The 14900-nt window shown below is 40.0% G+C and overlaps 2 protein-coding genes across 2 annotated transcripts in view; one reads left to right on the top strand and one right to left on the bottom strand.

Annotated features, from left to right (window-relative positions):
- Window positions 1-2135, bottom strand: part of UTP18 (UTP18 small subunit processome component) — a 38861-nt gene extending 36726 nt beyond the window's left edge. Inside the window, exon 1 of the mRNA XM_065897767.1 lies at window positions 1806-2135. Within this exon, the coding sequence (XP_065753839.1) occupies window positions 1806-2135 (330 nt within the window). The remainder of the gene's footprint in view (window positions 1-1805) is intronic.
- A 566-nt stretch (window positions 2136-2701) lies between these two features.
- Window positions 2702-14900, top strand: part of MBTD1 (mbt domain containing 1) — a 66087-nt gene continuing 53888 nt past the window's right edge. The window contains exons 1-3 of the mRNA XM_065896924.1: window positions 2702-2885; window positions 3496-3559; window positions 8230-8268. The gene's annotated coding sequence lies outside the window, so the exon portion shown is untranslated. The remainder of the gene's footprint in view (window positions 2886-3495; window positions 3560-8229; window positions 8269-14900) is intronic.

Genomic DNA, 14900 nt, shown 5'->3' with positions numbered 1-14900 from the left:
GGTGGCAGACTTTGCAGAATGGTGGCTTGTAGAATGCTTTGTTTTTATGGCCCTCTTATCAAATTATGGGACAGAATGCTACCACAGCAAATGCTGGAGATCGAACAGAAAATGAGGAGATTAGAGAATGGCACCAGCCGTTGGACACGTGAGGTAAGATTGGAATAGTCAAAGAGTCAACTTGCTGAAAGGAAAAAACCAAGTAAGACAAGTAAAAAAGGTAAGTTGGGCTTCCCCGGTGGCGCAGTGGTTGAGAGTCTGCCTGCCGATACAGGGGACACGGGTTCGCGCCTCGGTCCGGGAAGATCCCACATGCCGCAGAGCGGCTGGGCCTGTGAGCCATGGCCGCTGAGCCTGCGCGTCCGGAGCCTGTGCTCCGCAGTGGGAGAGGCCACAACAGTGAGAGGCCCGCGTACCGCAAAAAAAAAAAAAAAAAAAGGTAAGTTGACAGATGAATAAAGGAGCAGGGAAAATCACAGAACTACAGAAATCACAGGACCAAAGGCAGACACCTAGATAAAATAAACATGACAATGTCATAATTAAGTCATATTTCATATTCATAAACATACTTCTCCACTTTTCTTAACTGTTCTTGACCCCTTACCTCCTCAAGAAACTTTATACTACCCAAACAAATCTAAATCTAGACCACAGAATTTCACCTGAAGTGAGCTTGAGAGCTTTCCCAAAACCACATGATAGAAATGTCCAAATGATTTCTACTTGCTCTATTATTGGCCTATGATCCTTCAAAGCCCAACAAACCCCACCTCACTTAAACTGTTTCTTTTCCCGAATGGGAAACTGTCACACAGTTCAGCATTTTTCCAGTAGTATTTCTCTATCTCCCAACTAGATTCTGCAACCTCTCCCATAAGCACCCAAATGAGGTTCTGGCAATCAACTGATACTTGCTAGATCTGCATTCGTTTATCAAACTGAGTAATTCTCAGTAAGGCTTTGCTTGACTACCCTATGTAAAATTTCACAGGCCCCCTCGACACACGCTTATCTCCCTTTCTTGAACGCCTTTATTTTTTTTTTCCTTCAGCACTTCACTGACATAACTTGAATTTTATCTTCTGCCTCTGCCACTAAGTATCCAAGCTCCAAAAAGGCAGGGGTTTTTGTTAGTTTTCGCCCACTGCTGTTTCTCCTCCAGTGCCTAGAAACTGCCTGGGACTCCCTATATTGGAAGAAAAGACAGGTATAGGATTAAAAAAAAAAAAAAAGGCAAAAAGCATGCAAAAAATTATAATCAATTAATCATGCAGGGTTTGCACTGCCAGAAGTATCTGGCGCCAAACTGGCTCACAAATATTACTTTAATAGACGAATACACGGCCACTCTCAAAAGCTGGCTTATCAACCACTCGATGTGGTTGTTAAAACAGACTCCCAGGCCTGTGCCCACGAATTCTGATTTCACAAACGAAGTGGAACCCCTGAATCATAGCAAGTATTGAGGCAGGCGATTGAATGACCAAGAGAGAAGAAACACTGAGTCTGGGGAGAAAACAGTGGAACTGAGCCACTGCCACTAATCGAAAGATGCTCACGATTAGTTGGCTAAACGAATATGTGTTGAGCGCCTGCTGCATACCAGGCTCAGCGGCTCCCTCGGGGGCGGAGAAAGGCGCGGTCTCCGCCCTCCCGGAACTTTCAGTCTGGCACCCCGCGGCGTCCGCATTCCCGGTTCCCTCCCACCTGAACGCTCCCCTGCGCCACAGGTCGCCCAGGCTCCGCCCTCGGAGGCACACCGCCCACCGAGAGCCCAGCCCGCAAGCCGCGGCCTCCCTCACCCGTGGGCTCCGCAGACGCCGCAGCAGCGCGTCCTCGTCGTCCTCGACGTCGCCGAAGACCAGCTCCTCCAAGCACCGCTCCACGGCCGGCTTGTCCTCCTCCAGCGTCTGGCGGTTCCGCTGCCGGAGCCGTCTCTCCTCCTCGGCCGCGACTACGGCGGCCGCCGCGCGCGGCCGGGCCGGCGATTTCCGCTGAAATGAAGGAGCAGCCTTTTGGAGCGGCCCGCCCGGCCCCGCAGCTCTATCGTCCGGCCTCATTCGGGTCTTCCGGTCTGGTCTCGCTCCGGCTCTCCGGTCCGGTGTCGTTCGGTTCCTCCGTTCCGGCGGCATGGTTCGGTTTGAGAAGGAACGCAGATGCTCACGTGGATCCTCACAGCGCGTGCGCCGAGGCCCTCGCTTTCCGTAGCGGCTGAGGCCACGGGGGGCCGGAAAGAGGCTGCACCGCCCTGTGAGCACGTGACCAGCACTGTCCCCCTTGTGTAACGCCCATCCCCTCACGAGCCCCTCCCCGTGTGGGAGTTCCTCCGAGAGAACCAATCTTCCGGGTGGAGGGGGAAGCGGCGTGACTGGAGTGGAAATTTTTTTCCAGCACAACTTCGCAGCTGCAATTGATTGAAAGGAGCGCAAGAAAGCCAGGGTATAAACTGAGATGACAGGCTAATACTGCTGCTCTTCTTCCTAACTTTTTAATCACTCGACTTACACGAGCCCAATCGCCTTTTCCACCCCTTCGTCTTGGTACGGCCCTTGGAGTACGGAGCCTGCAGAGGGTCCCACGCTGGAAGACAGACGGAGGGTATGTAGGGAAGTGGGCCAATCGGGGCGCGGGTCACGGCGCAGGCGCGTTGGGGAGGGAGGGCTATGCTAATGTTGTTGATATCCTGGGGCCACCCGAGTTAAAGGGGGGAAATCCGGGGGCTGCCGCCGCCGCCACCGGTCTGGGCCCAGTCGGGGCCCCCCTGTAGTCGCCGTAGTCCCGGGGAGAGGCGCCTGCCCCCAGCTCGGGAGGGGGCGCCGCGGGCCCGGGGAGCACGGACAGCCCCTACCCATGAGGCCCTGATGGAAAACACAAAGGATCTGGTGAGAGCCGAGCGCGGCATCTGCTTTGTGTGCCAGGTTGGGGGGACGCCGGCAGGCCCCCGACCCCAGGAACCCCTGCAGCCCCCTGACCCCGCTCCCAGGCCTGCTTCTCCATCCCACGCCCCCTCCACCTCCGGAGCCCCCCTCCCCCTACCGGCCGTTAAACGATTCGGGGGTTCCCCTCCCCCCACCCCCGGACTCATCAGGGTTCTTTCTATCCTCTTTACTTTTTGGAAGAAAAATTTTAGAAGAAAGTTCTCTTCGTTCCGGTCCCCCGTCCCCCTTCAGCTCTGGCTTGGGGAGAAAGGCTGGATTTGAGACTTCCTTTTTTGGCCGCCCAAGAATCGGGGAGTGGAGTCTTCACTTCTCCCAAGGGGACAGAGTTTTGGTGCTTTGCAGGGGAAGGCGCCTCTCCGCTGTGGGGCAGGTGCCACGAGGCGTTTCGCACGTGGAGGTGGAAAAATTGAAAGGGGGCGGGGTGGGCACGTGTGGGATGGGAGAGGTGGGAGTGGTGATTGGGAAGCCGCCGCCTATTTAAAAGGGTTCTAAGTCGGTGGGCTTTTACGACCGTTGCGTTCTCTTTTGTGAAATAAGAATCCTAACATTTCAGAGTCCGAAGAGACATTAGAGGTCACCCAAAGCAGCCGTCCCCTGTGCAGCCTCTCTGACAAGTGGTAGGTAGCCTGGCCTCTGCCTAAACCCCTGCAAACACTGAGCGCTCGCTGCTGCCATGGAAAGCCCTTGCCGTTCAGTTCTGATTGTTGTTTGCCTACCCTTATTAGACTCTTTAGACTCATTCATGTCCTTATTAAGTGGATTCCCTTTTTACTTCTCAAATTTTCTCTCACATTCTCCTCACCCACTGCTCATTGGCCTATATTTTGTGTGCCAGGAAAGAACAGCAGGGAAGTGGGGGAAGGAGGGCTTGAGAGATAGTGAGGGCCGTCTGAAAACTTTGTTTTGTTACATTCGTCAGTTCAAATGTGCTGGCTTCTATGTCTGAGAATGGTTGATATTTTTCTACAGGAAGTTTGGGAAATAGGATCTGGGAATTTCATGACTGTTTTCTCTCACTAGTGCATCTTTTTAAAGTTAGAAATTTCAGCATTCTATCTCAAAGCACATTTCTCGTTGCCTAAATCACTTTCCCTAAGGGATGCTAAATTGCCTCTTGGAGATAGTACCGAAGCTGTTAGAAGCATCTCCTGGTAGAGGGATGATCAGAAGAACTGCACTCCCCACCACCACCTCCTTTTGACCTGTGTTTTCCTTTCAAGCTGGGCTTCCTGCTTGGGGCCCCTCCTTCACAATACATTCTCTTTTTTGTTTCCAATTTTTAATGAGATATGAAATTTTTGCAACACTTTAATATTTGCCTAGAGTTTGCAGTATTTTTCATGTTTCTTGTATTAGTATACATCAGTAGTTATCACTCGGTGGTTTATATAGTTCAGTTCTACTATCGTCACTTAGCATTTTCCTAATATTCTCCTTCATTTGGTGAGCTATGCTGCTTCCAAGAGAAGTTTTACTGGCATAGGAATCTTGGGGGCACATGTTTTCCTCTTCCTAATATGGTGAAGTGGGAGTCAAGATGTAACAGATAAAATGTAGAGGTAATGAATCTAGTATAAAAGCCAGAGAGTAAATTTTACTTTAAACTCCCAGTCCCCCGGTTAAAATGTCAGAGCACAGAAATTGTTTTCTCTCCCCCTTTTATGACTTGGAGACTGTTGGTTTGCTCTAATGTGCTTACACTGTATTTTTTTCCATTTGTTTACCTCTACACCGATGAGTGTTTAGAAAGAAAATAGCTGTCTTTTTTTGCACCACCTCCTTCCCTGAATAACAAGTAGCTTCTAATTATGTAGAACCCCATACTCCACGCTTCTGGGTGCCTTGCATATTATGGCAAAAACTGTCTGAATAAGTATCTGTTCATAAGTATCTTATGTTGAACCATGTTTTTTAACTGTCCAGTTTTTAATTTTGTACACACTTTGACATGTGATATTTTCTCTAAATCTAGTCACTGAAAGTTAACATGGGAATGAATACTAGATACTGATAAAAGTTAATGGAGCTGCATAATTCTGTCTTGAAAGTTTTCATTAACGTGAAATTCCCAAGTTCCTGTTCACTTTAAACATGAACTGTCATGACTTAAGCTGACTGACTTTGGAGACGTTTGCATTCTAAACATACTAGACAGGAATGACTGGTTTAATTTTAAAGAAGACACTACTGTATATTTTTATGGCTGGTTATATGTTGATTTAATTAGTGTCTAAACCTTTTCTTAGATGTTCAGAGGCTTCAAACCCTCAGTTTCATCAGAAATTAAAACTATTTAAATTGTTTTAAATGTAACATAGTTGTCAAAGGAAGGTTAAACTATAGCTTAGAAGTGAAAACAACCTATTAATGTTATAAATATAAAACCACTAGATTACTGAAAGCCATGAGTTCTCAGTGATTTGAGTGACCACATCCTAAAATTAGACAAGTCACTATTCTTTTGGTTGCTCTTTGTTTCTTAATTTTTCATCTTTAAAATGTTTGCTAAGTAAGATTTAACTTTTTCATATTTATAATGTTAAGGTAAGCCAATTATCATTAGTTTCAGAGTTTCAGATCCAAAAGAAAGATAAAAACATCAGGATGGTAAAAGAGGAAGGAGTTAATAGTTAAACTAAGATATGCCTCCTAACACTAGGGTATTCTTAACTGTCCAAGGCTACTTTTAATTTTATACAAAAATTGCAGATTGTTTGATTTTAGTCATGAATTTTAAATAAACCTTTGTTTTTTTAGGATTTTTTTCCCACAAATTTAAAATTTCTTACTGCAACCCACAAGGAAGGGTGGAAAGAAAACAATTCCCATTTGAATAAACCCTAAATTTATGGGGATGAAGTGATGCAGTATGAGGGACACTGGCAGATTAGGTTAGCATTTCAGTTCTGCCACTAAATAACTTCATATGCCTTGTTGGACAAGATTCTGTGCCTCAGTTTTCTCATCCTTAGAGTGGAAAGGTTGGTCTAGAATTAACATTATCCAATAGAACTTTCTGCAATGATGGAACTGTCCTATATCTGTGCCATCTGTATGGTGGCCACTAGCCACATGTGGCTGTTGAGCACTTAAAGGGTAACTAGTGTGGCTGAGGAACCCAATTTTCGATCTGATTTAATCAGGTGTAAATTTAAATAGCCACATGTCTGCCACACTGGACAGATAATAGAACAGTGTTTTCCAAGCTTAGCTCATCACCACAGTCACCTCTGGGGGATCTTATAAAATTACAAAACCTCCCTCTTATGGATTATCAATCAGTAGGTCTGCAGTGGAGCCTTCTTCAGAAAGGTTTATCAGATTGGTTAGAGCAATACTGCATGAGAAGATTTCTGAGCTCCCTTCTAGTTCTCACTTTAGTATTGATAACTTAAAATGTAATGTAGTAGAAATGAGCTATGGACAAAGTTGGCAAACTGGCCAGGCTCTGCCTGTGCCACCTCCTGACCTGTGATCTTAACGCAGGTTGCCTAATCTCTTCAGGCTTCATTTTCCTCATCTAAAATAAGGGCCAGCCAGGGATCAGCTGTGCCTTCCTCCCAAGGTTTCCGTAAACCTCCAGTCAGATGTGATGACCACTGTATAAGAAAATGGGAGCTGCTATAAATGATAAAATGTTAAGATATCTATCCAGAATCCCCTTTTCTGATTTCCCTTTTCACTGTTATTATCTAATTCCTACTTATATTGTAGAACTAGTTGTATACGATACGCATTGATTAATTTAGTAATTTCTTATTGTCTCAACTATCTGGCCGTAGTTTATAGTCTAGTTTTAGGATGTGCATATTCAGTTTAACACTTTTTTGTATTTCTGGTGCTTAGCATAATTATTTGTATATATTGCTTAGTAAATGTTGGATAATACCATCTATTACTTTACTATTAGACTTCAAAATTTTAATTAGCTAGTTTCAGATTATTTTATACACCAGAGAAATAACCCCCTTGTGTGCACATGTGTGTTTAACTCTATTTCAATTGTTCCATTATTAATACCCTATAGTGTTTATTGTTAGTGATTGTGTATATTTTGAACAACCAGCTCCAAATATATTTTTAAAAGATAAACACCAAGAGACTGTCATCATTTTGCATCAGTATTTTTAGGTATATCAAATCAAGATGATGCTGAATAACCTATTTAACTTATTTTTGCTACATTAACGTTATAAATGCTCTTGTTTGATTACTCAAATTACATTTACACTTCAGCCCAGCCTTAATATGAATTCAGTTATTTGGAGTAGAATTGATAGCTGATAATGAATGATCTCAAAGGCCCTCTCGGTTACTGTATTTCAGACTTAATTTTGATGAGGTCATCTTATTTTTAATTAGCTTTTCAGGTTCCTACTTAAGGATTCATAACTTTCTTCTGAAGAACTGAAAGCACATTCATGTGAATTATTTTATTTTTCAAACATCCTTCCTGTGTGGTAAGTGGTGTTTTCCTTATTTAGAAGAAAGGGAAACTGAGACCCAAATAATTGTTACATCCAAAGTCCTGAGTAATAGAACCAGGACTTGAACCCAAAGAGATAGAAATTTGTATTTTTTATATATCAAAGATAGCTTCCCTTTGCTCACTGTCGCTTTAAGTCTTAGAGTATTGTTATGTAGAACATTGTCCTCTCCTGTCTTTCTCTGGGTACTTTTCACTTTCTCTAGGTGGGATATTCAGGATATTATTGCTTTCAGTTTCGATGACTGTATTATTGACATGGACTTACTCTTTCACATTGAACTTGTGGGAAACAAAAACCCAACAATCCCAAATCCTTACCATTTATTTTTCTCCTAATAGTAAGCTTAGAAAGCCAGAAGGCCCTTCTGTTTAGCCCAGTGAATTGTATCTTGACAGTGGTATGAGGAAGAAACCAGCAAGAGCTAAGTAGCTCTTGCTGAGTCCAGTCATCATAGAGTATCTGTTAATTCTTATTTTGAACTTTGTCAGTTCACACATACAACTTTCAGACTTAAGTTTCTAGGAAACTTATATTCCATGACTAAATATAAAACTGTGATAATTATATGGGTCACTGTACCCTGTTAGTGTGGATAATGGAGAATTGGTTAACTTTTGATTAGTTTATTCATGTTGAAATTATGCTATTAGTACTTGGTTGCATATTTATATGTGCTTGCATTTAGAATCTCAAATATTTTCTGTAAAATTTCTCCTGGAGAGGTTTACACTTTTACTGCAACCTGTGGGGTGATTATACAAATAAGTTAATGGTTATACTTTTTAATTCCTTTGTAGATTTTATAAGGAGGAAGGTTCATCAGGGTTACAGTCACGGTAGGAAAATGAAATTCTACTGCAATTTATGACTTCCTACATTTTGTCACTCTAAAAACCTCTTTTTTGTTTTATTTGTTTTATTTTTCATTATAGAAGTGTTACATATTTACTGTTTTAAAAAAAAGAAAATGAAAAATATGGAAAAGTTAAAATTATCCTCCCATCCCATTCTCACACTGTTAACAGTCTAGCTGTTCCTTTCTAAATGCATACATAAACAAACACAGATATATCAATCTGTGCATATACCAGCATATATTGTTTCTTTTAATAAAAAATGAGTCAATTATTCATATTTGGCAATTTACTTTTTTTCAGTATTTCAAATACTTTTTACTCAGTATTTTACCTGTAGTAAATCACCCCCCTACTGATTGGTTACATTGCCTTCAGTTTTTCACTATTACATTATTGCTGCAAGAAATATCCTTCCACATGGATCCTTGTGTCCTGTGAGTATTTCTGAAGGACAGATTCCTGAAAGTGGAATTCCCTGGTCAAAGGCATGCTCATTTTTTTTTTAAGTTTTCATAAGTAATGCAAATTGCCTTCCAAAAAGATGGCATATATTTGCCTTCCTACCAAGTGTATATGAGTGCTTTTTCTCCCATACATAAATTTGCCAATGCCAGATATCATCAGTCTCTCAATTTTTTACCAATTATTGAACTTTTTAGAGGTAGTTGATACTTTATAAAAATTAACTTTTGTTTTTATAAAACTAATGCATGCACTTGATAGTACCATGTAAACAATAATAGAAGTGTACCCCCAAAAAGGATCCCTTGCAGCAATCTTTTTTTCTCTTCCCAGTTCAGCTTTCATGAGACAAGTACTTTTTTTTTTTTTGGCCGTGCCTCATGGCATGTGGGATCTTAGTTTCCTGACCAGGGATCAAATCCATGCCCCCTGCAGTGGAAGCACGGAGTCTTAACCACTGGACTGCTAGGGAAGTCCTGAGACAACTACTTTTAATTCTTTTATCTTTTTGATCTAATATCCATCTCCATAATTCTAAATATTAGACTTCCATTACCTGATGTATGAATTTTAGGTATTATATTTTGACTTCCTCTGTGCTAGTTGAGGAGTTACCATATATGCCCTAATATTAGGCAAGGTTTCACCACCTGCAGTCATCCCATCACCTTATATTCAAAGCCTTGAGTAGTCACCTAACATGGTTTTTCAGTTTTATTTTGAAGAGCAGTGTGTTCAGAATGGCACATTACCTGAAACAGTTTTATTTGATATTTGTTTTCTGTGCTTACAGAAGTTAGCTGATAGAACCATAATTAAGAAAGAAAGAGAAAGGAGGTTAAAATTGAACATAGATTTTAGATTATTCCCTTGATTCGTATTGCTAGTGTTCATTTTAGCTCTATGACCTTGGGCAAATTACTTAATCCGTTTGAACCTCTGCTTCCTCATTTGTAAAAAGGGAGTAATAATATTTGTAAGGATTAAATGCATTGCTACATATTAAGTGCTTAGAATGTCCCTAGCACATATTAAGCATCCTTTAAGTTGTATGACTTATATTAGTTGTATTACTAATCTTACCAGACTTTTTACAAATAAGGAGCAAAAGTATTTCATAAGGTTACTGCGGAATTTACAAATAAACTCCTGTAGAGAAAATGTGTTTCTAAACCAAATTAGATGAAAATGAACAAGACTTACTCTGGAGAACTGTCAAGTGATACAAAAAGTGAATCTAATGTGTGACAGGGGAAGTGTTTCAGAAAATGGCAAAAGCAGTATTTCTTAGATAATATATTCTAATATACTACTTAAATAAACATGTATGTATAGACTTCTAAGTCTGGAGAACAGTGGCAGAAGCCTGATGCAATTTTCCCACCCACCTACCTATAAACCAATAAAAAAGCATGTATAAATCACACACCACCCCTGCCTTCAGCATTAAGAAACAGATTACCACAACCTTCAAATTACTTATAAGCAGAGAAATCAGATTCCAAGAGCTCCTCCTGCCCATATGAAGAGTGGGAAAGGGAAGTCTTAACAGGTTTGTTGAAAGAGTTTAGGGACATGGAAGGCTTAGATGAAGCACAAAAGTACCACTTCCAAAAGAGAGAAATTCATCACTTAAGTTCCAAAATACTGAACACAGGTTTGAAATCTGATAGTTCACAGTTCCAGCCACAGAGAAGAGCTTGAATGCAAGCAATACCAGAATTGGTAAGCTGAAATTACCAGTGCTTCATAGGGAAGGAGGGAAGACATGGAGACTTGGAGTCATGGATAAAGAGACAGAAGGAAGAGGAAAAAATTAATAATCTTTCAGAAAAAGAAAGAGGATGTTCTTTAACTAGGAGCTCTGACCATGAAATGAATAGAGATAGAAAAGAATGGATCACATCCATACAGAAATTCTCTGAGAAGAAACAATGTGAGTCAAAGCCTATCAGCTGATGAATATCTCTCCTCCCCCAAAAAAGAAAAACGTGAGGCAGAAGAAAATTGACACAATAATACTGAAAATGAAATAAAACATCTTCAAACCATACTTGGAGATAAGGGTAAAAAAATACCTTCACTCAGAAATATAACACAGAACAGAAAGGGACAAAAAACAGTATGAAATAAGGTCAGATTAGATTAAACTGAGAAAGTAGAAGGAAAAAAATCATATCAGAAATGAAGACTAAGTTACAAGTTTCCCAACAATAGAGTCAAATGCAATAAAAGACATAGAAGAAAAACAAAACTAAGAGAATGAAAATGACAGTTTTAGTGAAAGGTGGGTACAAAAAGTCTCACATGTAATTGGTGTCTCTCAAGAAGGCAGAGGAATAAAAGCATAACATTTAAACGCATAATCAAGAAAAGTTTCTGGAAATAAAAGATCTGAATCTTGAATATATGAAAAGTTCATACCAGAAGATAAACTCCAAGATATATTCTAGTAAAGCTATACAACTTTAAAGATTCAGAAAAATTCTCAGGGCCTCCAGGGTAAAAAGATGAAGTGACTTACAAGGGCCCGAGAATTAGACTGGTATTGGGTTTCTCAAAAGCAACATACACAGCAAGAAATAGTGGCGCATCGCCAATTAAAAATATTTTCAAATTGGCTTAGAAAAGCAAAACCCATTTTATAACGTACAAAAGGCCCTTAAAACAGTGAAAGTAAAAGAATGAACAAAGATATACCTGGTAAACAAATAATAAGAAAACAGGATTGGCAATGCTGATAACAAAGTAGAAGTCAAACCAAAAAGCATTGAACAAGACAAAAGAGGACAGTTTATAATGCTACAACCACAATTCACAACAAAGATACAATAGTTGCATATATGAACCAAATAACAGCAACAATCTGTGTAAATCAGAAGCTATAAAAAATACAAGTAGTGAAAAGCACTAAAAATTGGAGACTTTAAGACTCTTAGCACAAGATAGGTGTTGTAGACAAAAAATAAGGTCATAAAAGATGTAAACCACATAATAAGGCAGATCATCAGGTATATCCATTGCTACATCCTAGTAGACACTATATTTCAAACACAGAGTATTCATAAAAATTGTTGCTAAATTAGGAAAACATCAGTAGGTTCCATTCAAGAAAACAAAAGCAAAACCAAAAAGCAAAAGGGCACTTCCATCTTGAAATTTAGAAACCTTCTATTATATGTTAGAAAGCCTTGTGCAAAAAAGCTCATAGCAGTTTTATTCATAGTATTCAAGTCTGGGTGGAGAATGGATAGACTGATATATTGATAAAGTTCAGTTTCACTCAGCAGTAAGAAGCGTTGAACCATTATACATGCAATAACAGATAAATCTCAAAATGTCCGTATAGTTTTATTCCATTTATGTAAAATCTTAAATATATGCAAAATTAAGCAATTGTGCTAAAACTGGGAGGAGGAGAAAAACTGACTGTGAAAGGACATGAGGGAGCTTTCTAGAGTGATAGAAAATTTCAGCATCTTGATTGAACTTGAAAAGTTCAGCATCTTTGATATGCATTCAAAATTATGCCTCAATTAAAAAAATCAACTTTTGGATAAACAGGGAATGCAAACAAATTACAGTTTCTAAAAAGTAATAATAATGGGGCTTCCCTGGTGGCGCAGTGGTTAAGAATCCACCTGTCAATGCAGGGGACATGGGTTCGAGCCCTGGTCCAGGAAGATCCCACATGCCGCAGAGCAACTAAGCCAGTGTGCCACAACTACTGAGCCTATGCTCTAGAGCCCGTGAGCCACAACTGCTGAGCCCGTGTGCCAAAACTACTGAAGGCCACGTGCCTAGAGCCCATGCTCCACAACAAGAGAAGCCACTGCAATGAAAAGCCCGCGCATTGCAACGAAGAGTAGCCCCTCCTTGCTGCAACTAGAGAAAGCTGCACGCGGCAACAAAGAAACAAAGCAGCCAAAAGTAAATAAATAAATAAATTTATAAATAATAATAATGAAAATGCTACATACATACCAGAATCTGTGGAATATGTTTAAAACAGTGAGCAGAGGAAAATTCGGACTCCTAAATTATCAGCTGTTAAAGGAAAATTCAAAAGTAAATTCTAAAGATTTTATTGGCTTTATCAGCAGTTGATACATTGGGCAACATCCAGTCTAGCAGGTAGAAAGGGGCTCTGAAGAGCTGCAGAAGGCCAAGAGATTTTGATAGACCAAAGTGAGCAGGAGGAACAAGGAAGTTATACTGGGCATTTGCTGATTGGTTAAAATGGGGTTACTGGCCTTAATGGAGCAAAAGGAAGTCTTGGAGCTGGGTCAAGTAACTTGTGCTGATAGGTTGACTTAGGCTTATCTTTTTCTGGAAGAGCTGAGTGTAGAAAACTAACCACTAAATTTTGGCTTTCTGACTTGGGGCATAGCATGAGCAACTCCACCTTGGGCCTAATCCGGTTACTTTAGCATAGTAAAAATAGAAGATTGAAAAGAAATAATTCCCAACTCAGAAACAAAAATAGCAAAGCAAAACACACACAAAAAGGGAATAATAGATAAAAGTAGAAGTTAATGAATTAAAGGACAGAAAAACTATACATAACATTGATGAGTCAATCCTGGACCTTTGTGGGAAAATTCACAAAGTATGTAAACCACTAGCTAGTTTAATCAAGGGGGAAAGGAGAATGCGCAAACATACAAAATAAGAAATAAGAAGGAAATGATACAGAAGAAATTGAGAAAATCGTACACAACTATTTTGCACACACTGTGCAAATAAATTTGAAAACCTAGATGAAATGGATTATTAGGAAAATACAGTTTGAGAAAATTGACCTCACTAGAGAGTTTCTTAAAAACTTAGGTAAATTTCTCTATTTCTTTATTAGGGAAGACAACAGATATCTGTTATCTGGGAAATTATCAAGGAGCTATCCCACAAAACACCAGGCCTGAGTGATTTCACAAGGGAATCTGCAAAACCTTTAGATAGCATGTAGTCCCAATGCTACACAAATCATTTCAGACCATAGAAAATGAAGGAAAACTTTCTAATTATTTTTATGAAGGAAGACTAATACTGATTTCTGAACCTGATAAAGATGGTGCAAAAAAAAGAAAATTAGACATTTATGAATATCAGTGCAAAATCCTAAATATTGTGCAATCTCTTAACACAATATTCAAATACATTATGACGAAGTGAGCTTGATAGTAGCAGTACAAGAATGATTCAGTATATGGAGGTTTGTTGATATAATTTACCATATTAATAGCTCTAAGGAGAACAGTCATATTCTCTTTTTAGATGTTGGGAAAGTCTGTGACAAATTCAACACCTATTCCTAATAGAAACTTTTAAGAAAACAGGAATGGATAGATAGATCCTTCCTTAACATGATTTTTGTAAATGCACATGCACACTCACATACATACATACATCAAAATGTCTTAATCCTGGGGCTTCCCTGGTGGTGCAGTGGTTAAGAATCCGCCTGCCAGTGCAGGGGACACGGGTTTGAGCCCTGGTCTGGGAAGATCCCACATGCCGTGGAGCAACTAAGCCCGTGCACCACAACCACTGAGCCTGTGCTCTAGAGCCCGTGCTCTGCAACAAGAGAAGCCACGTCGGTGAGAAGCCCGCGCACAGCAACGAAGAGTTCTTCCCACTCGCCCGTGCAGCAACGAAGACCAACGCAGCCAAAAAGAAAGAAAGAAATAAAGCAAATGCAAAAAATACAGTTAGGAAAAAGAAAATTATAAGCTTAGTGGAAAAGAGAAAAGTTTCTTTGCAAGTGACATTATAGTGTATCTGGAAAGCCCTAGAAAATCAATGATAAAACTTTCCAAATAATTTAGCAAGATTGCAGGATATAAAATAATAAATCTAAGTGTACTCAGTCAATTCAACAATATAACAAAAGGGAAAATTGCATTTACATTGGCCACGAAAAATAAAATACTTAAATTCATAAGGATTTCCTTTTAACAAGAAATGTTCAAAAAAAAAATTGTTCAAAAGCCTATATGATGCAAACTATACAACGTTTCTTGTTCTCAGTTAAGACATTTCAACATTATGAAGATTCCGAAGTTAGTAAATCTAATGAGGCCCTAATAAAAATACCCAACAATTTTTTGATATAGAACTAAGCTAGTTAATACTGAAGTTCATTTGGAAAA

The sequence above is a fragment of the Phocoena phocoena genome, chromosome 19 (assembly GCF_963924675.1).
Source record: "Phocoena phocoena chromosome 19, mPhoPho1.1, whole genome shotgun sequence".
Taxonomy (NCBI): domain Eukaryota; kingdom Metazoa; phylum Chordata; class Mammalia; order Artiodactyla; family Phocoenidae; genus Phocoena; species Phocoena phocoena.
This window is presented reverse-complemented; position numbering and strand designations above follow the sequence as displayed.